This window comes from Pholis gunnellus (assembly GCF_910591455.1).
Source record: "Pholis gunnellus genome assembly, chromosome: 24".
Taxonomy (NCBI): Eukaryota; Metazoa; Chordata; class Actinopteri; order Perciformes; family Pholidae; genus Pholis; species Pholis gunnellus.
In genome coordinates, this window is record NC_136551.1 from 10,533,820 (window position 1) to 10,551,552 (window position 17,733).

The window sequence follows — 17,733 nt, forward strand, 5'->3', positions numbered from 1 at the left end:
GACCCCCTCCCCCCTCTTCTCCCTCCTCTCCTCCCTCCTCTTCTCCCTCCTCGGTCCGTCACTCAAAGCGCTCGTAGTTCCTGGTTTGTCGGACCCGCGGGACCATGTCGAGCAGCAGCCTGCGGTAGAAGAAGAGGCTTCGTTAGTTGATGCGAGCACTCTGATCCCCGTTCCGACGCGCTGCAGACGCACATAAATTGATTTTATGTTTCTCGCTCAAGGCAGAAAGTCTCAGCGCGTCAGCAGTGAAGATAAAAGTGTTCATCTGAGATGTTTGTACAGAATGTGCATGACCTCTGGTTCATCTTAATTGGTTAATTGGCAGTGTGGGGTGTCAGTGATGTATTCATTTAGACAGGGCAACAGCAAAGCAAACCTTCATCTGCTCTCTCTAGCGATCACTCACTTGACTCCGTAGGCGAGGATGATGAGCCCGATGAGGACGCCTATCGACCCGTCCAGGTACCACACCTGGGGCTCGTGCTTGAACACTTCGGCACTGATGAGGATGGAGAACCCCATGACTCCCCCCACCAGTGAGTTGAATCCTGGGAAAGTTCAAACAAACACGTAGTCAGCTGATGAGGGTTCTGGGCCCCAGTGGACACGTGATGCTGCCTGCTGGGGGCCTCGAGCAGGACACGCTGGGCAGATACTTTAAATGTCTCTTATAGTCGTCAGATACTCAAAGGTCACCTGGAACGTGGCGGTTTAACTCACGCTACATGTCACACTGTGATGGTTGTGTTTAATGAGGGGACAGGCTGAACTAGAAGGTGTTGGAGTATCTGTGTGCGCGCCCACCGTCGGTGATGAGGGCCCGGCTGGTGAGCACTCTGCCGAGCATGAACTTGACCACAGCCAGGCTGATGCACACCAGGCCGCTGATGATGGACACGCTGAACAGGAATTCATCCTGAGGGAAGAGAGGAAGTGAAAAAAATCAACATTTCTGTGTCATAATTAGCAAATTAATTATTGCGTTTTGGCCAAAAACGTCACAGTGACCCAGACCTTCAGCCACCAACATATGACCAGTGCTTCCCTGAGTCCAAGTGTCCTCCAGGCCTTACTGAGGCAACACGTGGTCCTAAATATGAGCTCCCCAAAGCTCACATTTAATGACTTCTTATCTCCATCTCATCAAATGCTCGGCCTCTGAGTTGTAAAGATGTTTTCTTTCTTGTCACACCGATTGTGAGTAAAGAAAAGTAAACGCACAAAGGACGGATGGAGGAGGGGGGGGGGGGCTGCAGAGCACTCAGTGCCTCTGCGGCAGCATTAATATTGCACTATGGCCTCGGAGCCATGAAAAGCTCGCAGACATCAGAGGGGAGATGGAGAGAGAAGCTCAGCATGCTGCAGAGACCTGAGTCAGTGCTGAGCAGTGAACACACGGGGACGACATCATCGAGTCCAGCAAAGACACACGGCGTTCAGACGACATCATCGAGTCCAGCAAAGACACACGGCGTTCAGACGACATCATCGAGTCCAGCAAAGACACACGGCGTTCAGACGGGAGACATTCAGAATGTGTTTATTACTACGAAGAAGCTGCTTCTCAATGCATGCAAACGGGGACTATCAGGTCTGAGCGTCTTTCACTTTGGGCTCATGAAAGACGGAAATGTGGACGCACACACCCACACACACACACACACACACACACACACACACACACACACACACACACACACACACACACACACACACACACACACACACACACACACACACACACACACACACACACACACACACACACACACACACACACACACACCGAGGGAGCTCATGACAGACCGACGCTGCCCAGAATGTGAACACTGTGCTTGACGTTTCCGTTTGACTCCCAGAGCTCCTCGTGCAGAATATCAACGCGGTCCGAACTGTTCTGATGAGGCAGGGCGGGGCCGGCGAGAGCCTCGCTTATGATCGCAGTATTATTCATGACGCGAGTGGATGCGGGGCTTTATGAGTGGAAGTCACAAGCCCGGCGGCGGTGAAGTGTCCTCGACTCTCAGAGGTCACCGCGGCCTCTTCAAATGAATTTAACGTCACAAAGAGTTTGTGTTCGTTGTTTTGGCCGCTAAATGGCATTAATTGGGCTCAGAGGACCAGCAGAGCAGTCAGGTGTCAGAAAACACCTCCTCCACCTCCACACACCCCCCCTCTGTCTGTATCCTCCTCTTCATCGCCGCTGCATACCTAAGCAGCTGCTGCTTACCTTATTAACATTGCATAGCGAGGAGGAGGAGGAGGAGGCTGTGAAAACAGAAGCGTATTTCCAGCGCTGTGATGCTCTATATATAACTCAGACTGCGATGCACCAGAACCCAGTGTGGTGGAACCCGGCTGTGTGACGGAAGACTCAGAAAAACACAATCTGTCTGCCTCGCTGCCCGCTGCTCGCTGCAGCCACAGATGAAGAGATGGAACACAGTCGGTCCGACGCGTCAATAAAGGATTTGAAAACTAATTGAATTTGGAGCCCGAGCGAGTTGCAAAGGGCTGTTTGAAACTCTTAAACACGTGCGGTTCTCAGCGTGGCGTGCGTGTGTTCTGCAGAATATGTAAGAGCATCTAGATTTGTTCATGACTTTAGTTATTTGATGCTCTATGCAGCAGTGATCACACATAGTTAATAGTTTACCTCGTTCACTCCTGTTTCACCAGAGTGAACGAGGGAACAGAGCAGAGGGCCTCATATTTACTCATCCTTCAGATCCCTTTCTGGAGGGAGGACTACTGAGTAAAGCTATTTCAGGAGGTGTGAAAGCTCGCGAGGCTTCACACCTGAGGTTTGTGACATTCTTCATCCAGCACCAGCAACCACACACACACACACTCACACACACACACACACACACAGTCTAATGCAACACTGCATTAAAGCAACCAACTCATGACTTCCCAGAGCCAAAGCGTTCCATCTGTTCAGTCACACTGAGCTCCTCCTCTTGGCCCTGCAGTGACCAGCGCTACGTGACGCCGTCTTATCACGTGAACAGGTCAAGATGGCAACGCGGCGACAGAATAATTCATGTTACGTCAGCCGCTTCATGCGGATCACGGCCTGCATGTTGTTTGTCTCGGACTCTGAGAAGTACACTCAGATTTGAAGACGATATTATTAGAAACGGGCACAAAGTCAACAGAGAGAAGGTCCTCGTCTATGCAGACTCGTGGTCTGGATCAGGTTCTGCCCCCTGATGCAGCGTGAGGACAGCGACCTGCACACCGACACACACTCTGTCACACACGAGCTCTGCAGCTCCGCTCACACCGGCTCTGTGTTGGAAATGAATGGATGAGTCCTTACCACTTCAGGTAGCAGCTTGGTGGCCAGGTCGTGGATGGCCTTACCCAGAATGCACAGGGAGGACAGGATGAAAACCACGCCCAGGATGACACAGGCTCTGTGGAGGAGAAGAGACGGGAGCACATTAGGAAGCCGGATAGAAACGGGGATTAAGATGATCCTGGTCCTGAGACGAGGAGGAGGGTGAAGTGTGTCCCTCGGGAGGAAGCAGCAGATGTCCTGTAGGAACCTTCTACCCAATTAACAAGGTCTCCAGGGAGACAGGACAACAACTGGAGCGTCTGCCTGGTCATGCACGGCCACCGTCGAGTGCTCGATGCAGAAACATGTTCTCAGCCACACTGCTGGTAACCATGGCAACGCCCGACATCACCCCGGGGACTCCACACACACACACACACGCACACGCATCATCCCCAGTAAACACGACTCCATGACTACACACAGCGACGGAACAACAATCCATCAAGTCGCTCATCGCCACGCTTGTTACCGTGGCAACCGCTCTGTACCTGCAGCGTCGCTGCTCATCCAACGAGATGATCCTCACTAACGCGCTAAATACACACAAAGCAGCCATAACCAGTGTGTGTGTGTGTGTGTGTGTGTGTGTGTGTGATACTGGCTGAGCGTCTCCCAGAATTCCTCCAATCAGCTGCTGCAGTGAGGTGATGAAGGATGCTGCATCACCAACATGTGAACGAGTGTTCACGTCGATCTGCTGCATTGATGTAAACCTGCAGTTACACACAATCATTTACTCTATTTTCATTCTATCTTCACTGAATATTTGGTTGTGTTTACATTGGAAGTGAGTGAACGACGACGACTGACATTTGATTTCCAGCTATTATGAATTAAAAAACAGTAAAATAACTGAAAAAGACATCGACACTGTGACAGACAGCTCCTCACTCCCCCCCTCTTTCAGTCGCCTGCTTGAACACCCTCACCATTCCTACATCATTCCAGTGATTTTGATGCCTGGGATTCATAGAATTGAGAACTTGTTTCAGGCCTTTGAGGTGTGGACTCACAGCTGAGCCGGGGTTCTTGACCGGCTCTTTTTCTCACGCTGGCTGTACTCACATGTATTCGCGGTGTGCCGAGTGGACGGCCGCGGCGTTGCTGTAGCGCCACAGCACGATGGCCGAGGAGAACACGTCCAGCGCGGCGTCGAACTGCAGGAGGGGGGACGGGGGGGACAGTTACAGCGTTACACTCTCTTCGTTACGGCAGAAAGAAGTGGAGGATTTACGGTCGACTTACGGCAAATCCAAACGCTGAGGCGCTGTGACGCATGATGGAAACAGCTGGAGAGGAAAACAGAAAGAGAGAGAGACACTGAACAGGTGAGCTTTCATTCCATGTGGAAATCACACACAGCCATCTTTAACCCCCGATCTTCCCTCATATAGGCATGGGTGCTGCTGGGATGTTGACATGAATCAGTGTGGACTTTAAAACACCAGCAGGAACGTCTTTTATTTAGCAGGAGCTGACAACGAGCTGCAGATGTGTTGAAAACATTGTAATCGTCCGCACACCTGCAATGGCGGCGGGGAGGGAACTGGGAAGAGACGGAAAGGAGAGAGAAACGAGATGGAGACGCAGATAGATGGAGGGGAGGGATCCTCTCCTCCTCCTCCTCCCACGGTTATTTTTAGCGAGGCTCACTGGGGGCCAGACGCTCTGCAGAAACACATCGCCTTCTCTCTGCTGCAAGGAGAGAGAAGTGATTCCTTCATCCTCCCTCCGAACCTTTATTGTTTCATCTCTCTCTGGGCTGAAGGAGCAATCATCCACTTCCACTGACTCAGATGAAAAACAGGAATGAAGTCTGCACTTAACACACATGAGCAACCCTTGAATACAAATGAGGAGGTGAAACATAAATAAATCATGTCACAGATCTGCATGGAAACATAGCTACCGATTGAAAAAGATGATCAACAACATCTTTTGGTCAATTTGGCAAAAGAAAGCCACACAATGAGAAACAATGAACGAGGATTCCATCATTATTTCTGACTAAAGGATTTCCGCTAAATGTTCAAATGTTAGATTTGGACTTTGTTGATGTTTCCATCTCCATAAAGACCTCGTGTTGTGCTAAATACACACTGTTAGGAGCACTGTGAAACCAGTGGAAACCAGTTTAACTGCTGTAATTGTGCCTCGGCTCTCCGTGCGGCGACAGACAAGCGGCTCAGCAAACACAACTCGACAGCCGCTGAAACGCAGGTAAACAGAGAGGGCGGCATGGATGTCACGCTTCTGCCAGAGTTGGCATAACAAGGAGAATGTAGCGGGCGCGTGAGGCTTTCTTCTTTGTGTGAAGGCCTTCAACGCGCCGCGCTCTGATGTTGCACGTTCTTGCTTTCATGTTATTATTTTATCCAAGATGTTCGTTGGCAGAGGTCTCGTTCGGGATGGAAACCCCCAGAGACCCCAAAACTCAGAAACGCATCCTCCTCCTCCTCCTCCCTTATTGATTCCCCCCCTCTTTTTCTTCCTCTCTCCTCCTAGCTCCTTCATTAAGCGCGGAGAGAAGAAGCCGTGTGCAAATGAGTCCGCTGCGGCTCGGCAGCCGTCAAAGCAGAGCCCGGCGACGGCTAATTGGCTCCCAAGAAAGCCGGCCGGGCGTCAGCGGGGAAGGAACTACAGCATCAGGCTATCACACACACACACACACACACACACACACACACATATATGAACTCTATCGTCTCCCCCTCCCTCCCTCCCTCCCCTCCCTCCTCCCTGCTTGTCACATCTGACAAGGAAAGGCAGATAAAACAGCGTCTGAGCGCTGCCGGGTTGTTGGTTGTTCCTGGAGCGTTATCAGTGGAGCACTTTGCTCCTCGGCTCGTTTACGTTTTGCAGACACCAGAAGGTGAGCTGGCTGTGACATCCCGGGTCACGAGACGCCGAACTCCTGAAGATCAGAGCGTGGTATCCATCTATTTGCCAAAAGGTGAAACTCTTGCTTGAAGTAAAGTAGAGCCAGGAGAGTTGGGAACATCTACCCCCTGCTGTGGGAGTCGCTCTCATCAGACTGGACCAAAACCTACGATACACTTAAAGCTGCAGCTGCTCGCCACCAACACACTCTCAGATAGGCCCAATGTTTGAATACTGCTAATGATTGACAGGGCCTGATACGCAGCGCAATTAATAATAATTCAATAACTGCTTTGTGGTGATTTGTTAAATATCTAAATGATGCTTTAAAGGCAATACTTCTATTCTCTTTGCCACATATATAAAGACAACAGAAACTGGACTAACGCACCGTGATGGTTATACAACACGCTGTTCTTTCTCTGTGTGCTCTCTACGCCCTCGATCCATCAGCTTCTCCCTTTGAAATATGTTTTATTAATGCAGTTTCCTCATGCATGGAGGGCTCCTATAGAAACAGGAGGAGTGCGATGCTAACAGCTTGTTAGAAGAACAGGATTCTCACACGGTCTTTGTTTGCACTCCCTGGCTGGCTGCCAAAGAGCCAGAGACGTATAGAACCAGGAGCTCATGCGGCGGCTTGTTTGCTCATTAATGTTCGTTTTCCGATGATATGAGATCCAGTGAATCACACGGTCGTGATCATCAACAAGGCATATCAAATGTTGAGCACTGATTCAATGTTTTAATCACATTACCGTCAAAAGATGATGAATGAATGATGTTATTGCATTAATAGATAAAATAACACGAAGCATCTGCAACCATTGGGGCTCAAGCCTCTTCCAGACTGGAAAACACACACACACCAAAGACGGAAGTTGGCCTTCCGGTCCTGCTTCCCCTGCCGGCGCTTCCTTATCGGAACAGGAAGTGGGCAGAATGAAACAACACCGACTGAACTCAGGAAGAGGCTCTGATTTCCAGAATGTCTCTGACCCGAGTGGTCCAACTAATCCAATTCCAATTCCTAATTTCACCCTCAAACAAGACTCCAATTAACGGTTGAACTGCTGGATTGTCTTCACTACGTCGGCCCGTATTTCTCTGGGGAGCGCCAGAAATCGAAAGAAACCAATTATGTGTTGAGTAATGACGGATGTGCTGCGAGTCGGATCACCGCTCTCATGAACGGCACATGAAAGTCTGCATATATTCTCAGTCTCACTCATATCTCTGCACATCTGCAAAGCCACGTTTGAGGTGATTCACCTCCGCTGCAGCAGAGCTCGTCTTCTTCACGCGCTCGTCTGTCAGGCAGACTAATCTGCATTCAGAGCAGGAAGAGGCATCGGTCGAGCACGGCGGGATGTGGTGGCGACAGGCAAGAGACGAACGGAGTCTGTGATGGTTTTAAAGATATCTGACTCAGAGCTTTTCAAATGTCTAAATAATCGGAGCCTTCAAATCCAATTTCACCAATTGGAAGAAGAAGATGAAGCTTGGGATTAGATCTACAAAATGAATCACTTCTATCCTAAATTAGAATTCAGAGAGAGGGAAGCTTTGACACACAGAGACATTTATAAAAGAAACAAACTGATGCAAACATCTGAGAGACAAACAGAACGAGTCACCGCATCCACGCAACGACGAGACTAATACAACTTGACGGCGTTGCGTATTTTTAACTGAGAGAAACTGTCATTTGAAGTGGAAGCGGTGGGAAATTGAAGGGTTAGTGAAACAGGATGTGGGAATGAAGCGTGGACCGTCAAAGCGTTCTTCATGTCTTTCGTTTTTGTTGTTCGATCAAAGGTGTTGGGCGTCACACGGATCTGCAGGACGACACAGTAATTAACAGAAGCGTCCCTCAACTGAAGAACCAGGCGGCGGGCGTCGGTTTTGCGTAGATGTCTTTGAAAGCATCACTTCCTGTCAGCCAGAGGACTCGTCGAAAAGGGGAACAAAAAGACCGTACTCACTGAAAGCTGCGATGGCCAGGATGAGCGTGATCACTATGGAGACCCAGGACACCCACAGAGCCTTCTTTCGGTAACTCTGCGCTTCGTGGGGCTTCAGGCGCATACTGCTTTCCAGGAGACCTGCAGACAATGGCCCAGGGCACAATGACACACACACGATATGGAGACTGTCACTACTATAATAAACTTTAATAAAAAGACTTAAAAGAATTAAAAGACTTTAATAATATGGGTGGGGCTACAAGAGTTATTGTATATTTCTAAGATTCATAGAGTTTCTACAGCTATGCTAGCCACTTTGTGCTTTAAGCTAAATGCTAACATCATCGACGCACATACATACTCACAATGACGATGCTAACGTTTAGCGGTTATTATTTATTTGCTAATTAGCACTTAAAACAAAATGCAGCTGAGGAGGACGGGACTGTCATTGGTTCACGATGTAGTCCTAAAGCAGAGCAGAGGTAAAAACGTCTATTTGAACAGCTTGTGTGCATGATTATCATGACAGACAGTGTTGTTATTGGCAGTGGTATCAGCTGAAGGTGTGTTTCTAAAGTGGCACGGCATTGTACCTTCACATGTTTAAAATAACAACATGCACATATGAACCTCTGTATTATCTGAATAGCTTAGTGTTGAATGCACAATAAAGAGGTGTGTTTATGCGTGGCACTAGGCCCAGTTTAATATAAAACACAATGTCATACAATATATATCGTCGGGGGTCCCTGCTCCATCTCTAGTTCGGGGGTCCTTGGCCTGAAAAGCGTTGAAGCCCAGTGGGATTTATCCTCTGGGGACCATGAACGAAATTTCAGGGCAATACATCCGATAGCTGATGAGATACTTCAGTCCGGGCCAAAGCTGTGGATTGAAATGAAACCGTGTGACCCCGGACTAAACATTGCTTTTTGTAAGAGGTCACAAGCCGAGAAGGTCCCTAGTTTGATCTTTTGAGAGTAACTGTGTTTTGGAGTTAGTGAATTACACATATTATTATTCTATTATTACTCTATCAATAGTTCGTGGCTCTATTCATATGTGTTATTTTCCCTTTCCCGGAGAAAGTCCATTAATTCTGTTCCCCAACAACAGGAATAAATTGTGCCTTTCACGCTTTCCAGGCAGCAATCTCCACTTTTGGTGCGACTGTGAACCCACAGAGGCTTGAAGTGTGTTTGAGTCGTCCAGTCAAATGAGCCTCGTGTCTGCTTTAGTTTAGTCACAGTTACAAGATTGTAATAAAGGAATAGTGAACGGCACCAATCTTCTATTGGCACCCTAATAATAATAATAATAATAATAATAATAATCAGGGTAGTTTGAATGCACACGTTCCATTACAGTGACAAAGATATTGCCCATATCAACATGATCTATATATTAAGGTCAATATCAGATCACTTGGGTGTGAAGCATAAAAAAACACTTTATTCTGTGTCACTGATCCAACTGCTGCTTGTTTGTTTCACTCTTTTCCAAAAATCCCCCAAAAGCCTATAATAACAGCGCAGTAATGTAAAGCATGTGTCTGGTGGAATAAACTGTATTCCACATCTTGCCAGCTCTGTAAGTAATGTATCATATTGACCATCAGTGTTTCCACACCGCCTACCTCCGTCCTCCACGCTGTCCGTTATCTTCATCTCCTGGTCCATCTTGAAACCTTCTCCCTGACTTTCTGTGCTGGGCTGCTGTTCCTGCTGCTGGGAGTCCGTCTGCTCGCACTGCCCGTTCACCGCCGCGGGGTCCACTACAACCGGGTCCGGGACTGCGGTGGAGTCTGGCGGTGCGGCGTCCGTCATCTTCTCGGCGGGTCGCGCGGTTCCAGTTGAGCGAGGCACTCCAAAAATGTCACACCTGGGCGAGAAGTGCAGGCTTCACTAGGGAGACACCCGGAGACGGAGAAGGGGAGGGAGACTCCTTTGCGGGGCTGCAGGTCCAGTTGCGCCAAATTGCACACCGTGAGGCGAAACAAAACCGGAAATGAAGAGATGGTGAACTTCAAAACAAACGCCTGTTTTTCGACGAAAACAGAGAATAGGAAAATATATATAGACTTCTGAGGCTACTTAAAAACATTAGAATTATTCTTTTATCGTTTGCTAAATGTTTTAAGGTTCAAATCTTGAGTTTCCATAAAAAGAAACAGGCTTGCTTTTTATTTTGAAGGCGGTAACCGGAATTGGTGTCGGCTATGTTGCAGTCAAAAACGGTGTGCTGACAAACTTAACGCGCTCAGTCTGGACGAGCAGTAAAAAAAAAAAAAGATTCACAACAGGATGCGATTTTGCGACGTCGAGAAAATAGCCACACCTGGACTCTAATTAGTAAGCCCGGTGGAGTTCACGACACCTGTGCTCGCGCGCAGGAGTCGAAGAAAACTGCCGCTGCGCGTGGGGTAAACAACCTGTCCCATGTGGACAGAGCGAGCCGGCGAACGTGCAGATCGGACCCTGTCACGTGCGCTGCCTTGGTGGTCATAACAAGTTCGCCTCCTTTGTGGAATATGTGATGATGATGATGATTTTTTTTTATGATTTTGCATGTATAATTGTTATACACTAGGATCCTATTTACCTGAACCTACACATCACATTTCCTGAGGGAGTTTTGTTCTCGGTCTCTGCTGCCGCTTAGTGGTAGAAAGAGAGAACTGCAGGCCAGGGGGTGCTATGGGTATTATGATCATTAAGATTTTTCTCTGCTTCTCTTGTCGTATTAATCAAATACACTCTAGAGTCATTGCTCTAGTCTACAGGCTTGGTGGCGAATAGATGGGATACATGTTTACAATCGATATGCACCAACTTTCAAAACAATAGTGGTAAGAAAAGTAGCTTTCAAATGTTTCTCAGGGCTCACAATAATGCAAAGCACAGTTGTGACCCTCAGTGGCTAATCCGGGTATTTCAACCTTAATTACTATATTGTATTTGATACACTAACAAGGAGAACACCAGACGGACTGTCAAAAGATCAAAGTATATCTATAAAATACACCTGAAATAACTAATTTAGTTGTAGACAAAATATAATCCCTTAGAGCAACAATAACGCAAGGCAACGATGAGTGCTATGCGCGCCTCCGGCCACTGGTGGCGCTGTTCAACAAAAGGCTATCCGGTTTTAATCAGCCTCGGCTGCTCGTCCTTCCGGTGCCCCCGTCGCCCCCACTCCCTCCCGATGCTAGCACCGTCGGGCTTGGCTGTGGGAGCGTAATGGCGGTGCACCGGGGACCCTCTACGAAATGGCTCTTCACCCGGGAGCAGCTCGAAAACACGCCGTCTCGACGCGGCGGGATAGAGGCCGACAGGGAGCTCTCCTACCGGCAGCAGGCCGCCAACTTGATCCAAGACATAGGCCAGAGACTCAACGTGTATCCTTTCTGTACCGCAGCGGCTAGCCGGCCGACAGGGTTAGCTCGAGTTAGCATTAGCTTACAGAAGGGCCGGAATGGCAAGGCTGGTTACAACTCATAGTTTAGCGCTAGAAACGCACATAAACGCTCTCGCTGCCACGTAGAGACCTCTCTCCGACCAGACAGGCCATTTAACTGAGCTAACAAGGGGTCTTGATCTAGCTAGCTGGAAGCATTCAGGCCTGGTAACTAGCTTAGCTATTGTTTTGTCTCTTCAGGCTGCAGATTCCATTGTTAGCTTTGTGTGTAGTGATATCAGTGACACACGATTACTGCTGCTGGTTGTACATGTAAGTTAAACCTATCACCACGATACAAATGCACTATTCCGCCTTTGTAGGAGTTGAAGCTTATGGGTTGATTCTGGGGGCTTTAACATGCATGTCACACGTTTTGCTAGCTCGATGCTAACGTGTCAAGGTTTTCTTCACCAAGCCTGTTAGTCGATGTATTTTACTGTATATCCTCCATGTGTTGTGCCTTAACTTCCCACCCAGTTCTCAACTGATCATCAACACCGCTATAGTGTACATGCACAGGTTTTATATGATCCACTCCTTCAGCAAATTCCACAGAAACGTAAGTACCACTGCAGTGTTGGCTGATGCCATAATTACTGGTGGCACCGGCTGTGAAAACTGAACTGAGGTTGTTTTTTTCTTCCCCTCTCTAGGTCATTTCTCAGACTACGTTGTTCCTGGCAGCTAAAGTTGAGGAGCAGCCCAGAAAGCTGGAGCATGTCATTAAAATAGCCCAAGCCTGCATTAACCCACAAGAGGCAGCCGTAGACACTAAGAGCAACGTAAGTCACCGGATGACAGGGAGGCTACGCTCGGCCGAGAGGCTTTAGGAGAGAAAAGAAACCGTTAACCGCTGCAATCGGTTAATTGTTGAGTCATTTGTTCAAGCACAAAGGCCAATTTCTCAATAGCAAGGACATTGCTGCTTTTCTTTGTCTATGACAGTCAAATTAAAATCAGATGGTTGTTGGGACAAAACAAGCAACTAAAAGACGTCACCTTTGGCTCCAGTAAATGGTTTTTATGTCAAATGTGTTGTCGGTAGAAAGGACAAAGATAATTAAGTATTAAGTCCAGCGAACATTTTTCACCACACATAAGAGCGTATGTGATTTATCTGACGTCCTCAAATTGAAAGGCTCCACTATTAGGCCCATGCAGTTAAGCCTGCGTGTCATAAAGGTGAAAGGCGCAGCGGTACCCTCTACATGTCGGTTCTTTACTACCGTTTACAGTTTCCGGCTGGCGGTGCTTTTATTTTGTAGGAATGCCGATTTCAAATTGTTCATTGAACTTTTCCAGGCATTCCAGCAGCAGACACAAGAGCTTGTAGCACTGGAAACCATAGTGCTGCAAACGCTGGGTGAGTGCTACTAAAGCTCGTTTATTGTGTGTGTTTAGAATTGCAGCCACTGTCGTTAATATTTAGTTACTTATTTTAACAAATGTCCACTACAACGTCACATCGTGCTGGCACCGGTGGCTGATCCTCTTCCTTCAACATCTTTTATTGCAGGTTTTGAAATAACAATCGATCATCCGCACACAGATGTTGTGAGGTGTTCCCAGCTAGTGCGAGGTAGAGCCTTCTTTCTCACTTTACTTTCCAAAGAACTGCTTTTAACAACGCAAACCTTTTGTTTTCTTCCTCCAAAGAATTGTTTCGGTCCTAAAATGAACTTTCTCCTTCTTTTACAGCAAGCAAGGACTTGGCACAGACTTCCTATTTCATGGCTACCAACAGGTTATTATCCTGTTCCCATTATTGCACTGTAATGGCACACTATAGCTTCCTGTCCTGCAGGGCCCCCCTTCCTGTGTCCAACGCCCTGTTTGCAGCCGGGGTCCCCGGGAACCCCCCAGCGCGGGGAAGTACCGGGCCCGGCTGCTGTGTGCGGTGTATTGTACAAAGGGCTCCGTGTTGGCACAGAGGGGTCGAATGCACAGCGTGGAGTGTAGTGGTGCCGTTTGCCTCTCACGGTTGTTCGGTACGGAGTGCACATGTCTAAAGAAAGAACTCAAATGGTAGCCTGAATATAGATTGCCACTAAAGAGTCTTAAACTTATAGAGTGCTTTGGTAAGTATAGTTTACAGTTTAATTCTTTGTTGCACATTTGTCACCCTAAAAGAGCTAACAATGAACCGCCAAACTACACTGCAAACTGAATGCTTGTTCTGTGTGGTGCTGCCGTTTTTAATATCTAATCTCGTGCTGTTGTCTTTTTAAAGAGGAAATATGGCGGCTGCAATGATTCTGACTTTCCGCACACAGCTCTTCATTTTGATATTCTTGTGCTGCTGTTGTCTCACTTTAGTGTTTTTACAGAGTCTGCTAGTTTGATAGGCAACTCAGAGATTGATGTTCCCAGCAGATGATGGTAGATAGGATCTCTTAATTTGGGGTTATGCACAAAGAATGGAGTCTAGCTGGAAGTGCAGAACTATATTTACCTGAACACAGCCTACTCTTTCTGCATTCCAACACCGTTTAATATCTTTAAATGCAACTCGCACGAACACAAAAAAAAAAGGGGGGGGGGGGGGGGGGGGTGATTCTGAGACGCTTGATGAACACGAGCTTTGGTGCACAGGAGCCAGTTTGCAGTGTAGTTTGGGATCCAGGGTGCAGAGAACCTAAAGCCTACTCGTTGGTCTTGGCTACCAACGTCAGTGTTTCTCAGTCTTAACGTTCCCACGCTTGATGTTGTGGAGTTAAAACGCACAACTCCTTTGACACTAGTGAGTAGATTTAATTGAATTAGTTTATTAGTAGTGATTTCCTGGAGTTTACGGCTCATTGAGAGATTTAGAAACGCTGTTTTTAATGTTTTAAATTCAAATCAAAGCACAATAATGTGGCCAAATCCACATTCAGTGTGTGTGTCATTCATACACCTAGGAACTTATCCTAACAATTAGATTGTCTTAGCTGTTCCTGTGCTATACGGTAAGGCTGTGTGTGTGTGTGTGTATGTGGTGTGAACCTATTAGTTTGATTGTCGGTGAACTCCACGGTGTGCTTATGCTGCCTCGTTAAACCGTCTGAAATGTTTATGTTGTGTGTGTTGTGTGAAAGACCTCCAGCTGACGGTCGTATCTTTCTCTTCTGCTTCTTGTCCCCCCCCCCCCATTCCCTCCCCCTGCAGTTTGCACCTCACCACCTTCTGCCTGCAGTACAGGCCCACGGTCGTCGCGTGCGTCTGCATCCACCTGGCCTGCAAGTGGTCCAACTGGGAGATCCCCGTGTCCACGGACAGCAAGCACTGGTGGGAGTACGTGGACCGCACCGTGACGCTGCAGCTGCTGGACGGTGAGAGCTCCCAGCGCTGGTTTAATCCGTCTCTTGGACTCGTTTTTTCCTTACTCGTAGAAAGAGCTTGAGGCTCTTTTAGGTGGGGGAGACTATGGGTGTTGTCACTTTGCTAATAACTCAAGCTGTTTCCCCCAAATCAATCCTGACGTTTTTAATTTGTCCTGCTGGCGCTGGGTCTTTACGGGGCTGCAGAAGGAATCAGAGGGAAGTGTTAACAGTGTGGAGAGGGGGCCGCTGACACTTGTCTTCATTGTTTTCAGAGCTCACACACGAGTTCCTTCAGATCCTGGAGAAGACGCCCAGCAAACTGAAGCGGATACGAAACTGGAGGGTACGTGCTTAATACTTGTACGATGGGCAGTTCAGGCAGTGTCACTGGGACAGGTGAGGACCCGTAACGTGTCCATATCTCATGTTGAGTTCTGTGTTTTTTAGGCTATTCAAGCAGCTAAGAAGCCAAAGACGGACGGCCAGTCGGGGGATAGTGCCTACCAGGGGACGGCCTTAGACGGCCTCCCCGGCGTCACCAACTCCTTCTTCCCCTCCACCTCGTCTGACTCCTCGGACATGCCCTCCCTCAACATCATCGCCGCCTCCTACCAGCCGCTGAGCGACCAGTTGAAGAACTGCGGCTACGACAGCTTCTCCGAGCCGCACCTCTCAGACTTCCCGCTGGTGAAACACGAACCCACGAACACAAAGGGCGGCAAACACCAGCAGCTTGCCGCCAACGCCGCCACTTTTCCGCGGCCGCAGAAAGTCTTGACTCTGGAAAAGTACAGGGAGAAACACGCGGCGGTGGGGGACCCGGTGCCGCAGAACGGCGGGAAGGACGAGCCGGGAACGGACGCGTACGCGGCCCCGCCGGCCCTCTCCTCGCACCACCACAAGAAGCGCTCTCAGGCGCAGCAGGGGGGCCACGCGGGCGACGGCAGGAGAGACAAAAGCGGCTCCAAAAAGGCCCGGCTGCCCCCGTCCTTCACCGAGAACGGCTCCGCCGCGGGCGAGGAGCTCAAGATGAGGATCAAGGTTTCGTCGGAGCGCCACGGGGGCTCGGAGCAGGGCGGGACTCTGCCCGGCAAGGACAAGCACAAAGAGCACCGCCACTCCAAACACGGCCACTCGCACCCGTACTCCCTCAGCGGGAACAGCAGAGGGACAATAGAGAACGCCTCCTTGTCTATAAGGGCTCCCGACGTGGGCTCGTCCGGCTCGTCTCGCAAGAGGCCTCACTCGGACGCCGGCAGCCACAATCACAACAACAACCACCACCACCACCACCACGACCACCACTCGTCCAAGAGCAGCAGGAGGAAAGGAGGCCTCGGCTCGTCCCACTACTCGGCGGAGAGCGGCCAGCGGACGATGGAGCACGACGGGAGCAACGGCGCGCTGCCCCCCAACGGCCAAACCACCGACTACAAAGACACTTTCGACATGCTGGACTCTTTACTAAGTGCCCAAGGAATGAACTTGTAACCCTCGGAGAGTCCCGCGGCGTCGTCTAGAATAAGGTATTACCGTGTTTAAAAGAATTTTAAAAGAAATGTATTTGTCTTAAGTTATCGCAATTGCTGCGTCGCCCTCAGTCGTGTCCACACACCGATTATTGAGGATTCTCGTTAAGCTGTCAGAAGAAAAAGAAGAAATGATATGCACAGAGCTGTGTACTACTAGCTTGCAACAACAATAAGTTTTAAGAACGCGACTGAAATAATGAGGTTTTAAACATTCTTTGAGCTGACTTTATGGTTTTAATGTGCATGTTTGAAGTCACACAAAAGGGAAGGCAGAGCTCGTGTTCGCAGCCGTCGTGACAGTTTACAGGAAGTTTTTTTTTTTTTGTATGTTGAGACATTTTGTTCCACTGAAAATCTCAGGTCTTGAACTTTTTTGATATAAGAACGAATCTTCCTCCGTTTGGGTTTTACGACCTGTATCCGTGGAGATGCGTCGCCTCGTCCGTCTCCTGACGCGGTCTGCTTACATTTCAAAGAGGGCGTCGGTGGTTCAAAAAACTAAAATGTGAGGCCGACCCCATTCGCTGTCTATTCGCTGTCTATCGGGACTTCCAAGGCCGCACCTGAACTCAACGCGCAGACTCTTCAGAGCTACCAATGAAGTTTACGTTACATCTGCTGTGAACGTGCATTACAGATATATCGGCTAAAACGTGCGAAACGGCCTCGTGATTGTACCTCGTCAATAGCTATACAGTATGATCCATGTTAACTATCGGAACACACAGATCTCTACAGTACGATTGTGTATATGACTGTAGTTCATCGGTCCAGACCTTTCATTCAGTGTGTCTCCAGATCTAAAGCAGACTGTATTGATGAACATGTCCTCGATTTGTGTATTGAGCCCAAATAAAAAGTGTAGAAGTCGTTTTTACACATCACAGCGACTTTCTGTTCTGAAGTGTCTGACGTGAAATATGGATTTATCTTTTTCTGTTTTATGATTGTTTGGTTTCGATTCCAATTCCTTTCTCAACGGTTTGATCCTCAACATGTTGAGTAGTTAAATAAGTTCAGACCGCACGGTGACACATTCAAATGGCTCGTTTTGTCGAACCAACGATATTTTTGCTTAAAATAGCGGAGAAATGATTAGTTACCGACTACTTGTCTGAACTTAACCCAGGTCCACTTACTCGCTTTTTCCAACTTTCAACCGCAACTCGCTTGTCTTCCTCAGAGAGATAACGTTGGAGAATATTAAAATAAATAAAACTTGAGATAACAACTGAGCT

At 48.4% G+C, this 17,733-nt stretch overlaps 2 protein-coding genes across 2 annotated transcripts; one reads left to right on the forward strand and one right to left on the reverse strand.

Moving 5' to 3' along the window:
- Positions 1 to 29: 29 nt before the first annotated feature.
- LOC306715196 (transmembrane protein 163a) lies at positions 30 to 10,042 on the reverse strand. The gene is made up of 8 exons (XM_079185479.1): positions 9,836 to 10,042; positions 8,215 to 8,334; positions 4,595 to 4,638; positions 4,415 to 4,506; positions 3,326 to 3,422; positions 805 to 916; positions 407 to 548; positions 30 to 119 (listed from the first exon to the last, which is right to left on the reverse strand). The coding sequence occupies exons 1-8, from the start codon at positions 10,023 to 10,025 to the stop codon at positions 59 to 61; spliced, it is 858 nt and encodes a 285-aa protein (XP_079041605.1). The 5' UTR covers positions 10,026 to 10,042; the 3' UTR covers positions 30 to 58.
- Positions 10,043 to 11,190: 1,148 nt separating this feature from the next.
- Positions 11,191 to 17,359, forward strand: LOC306715202 (cyclin-T2-like). The gene is made up of 9 exons (XM_079185488.1): positions 11,191 to 11,599; positions 12,139 to 12,220; positions 12,315 to 12,443; positions 12,964 to 13,024; positions 13,178 to 13,240; positions 13,360 to 13,405; positions 14,809 to 14,972; positions 15,236 to 15,306; positions 15,411 to 17,359. Exons 1-9 carry the CDS (start codon positions 11,442 to 11,444, stop codon positions 16,452 to 16,454), a joined length of 1,818 nt encoding a protein of 605 aa, XP_079041614.1. The 5' UTR covers positions 11,191 to 11,441; the 3' UTR covers positions 16,455 to 17,359.
- Positions 17,360 to 17,733: the final 374 nt, after the last annotated feature.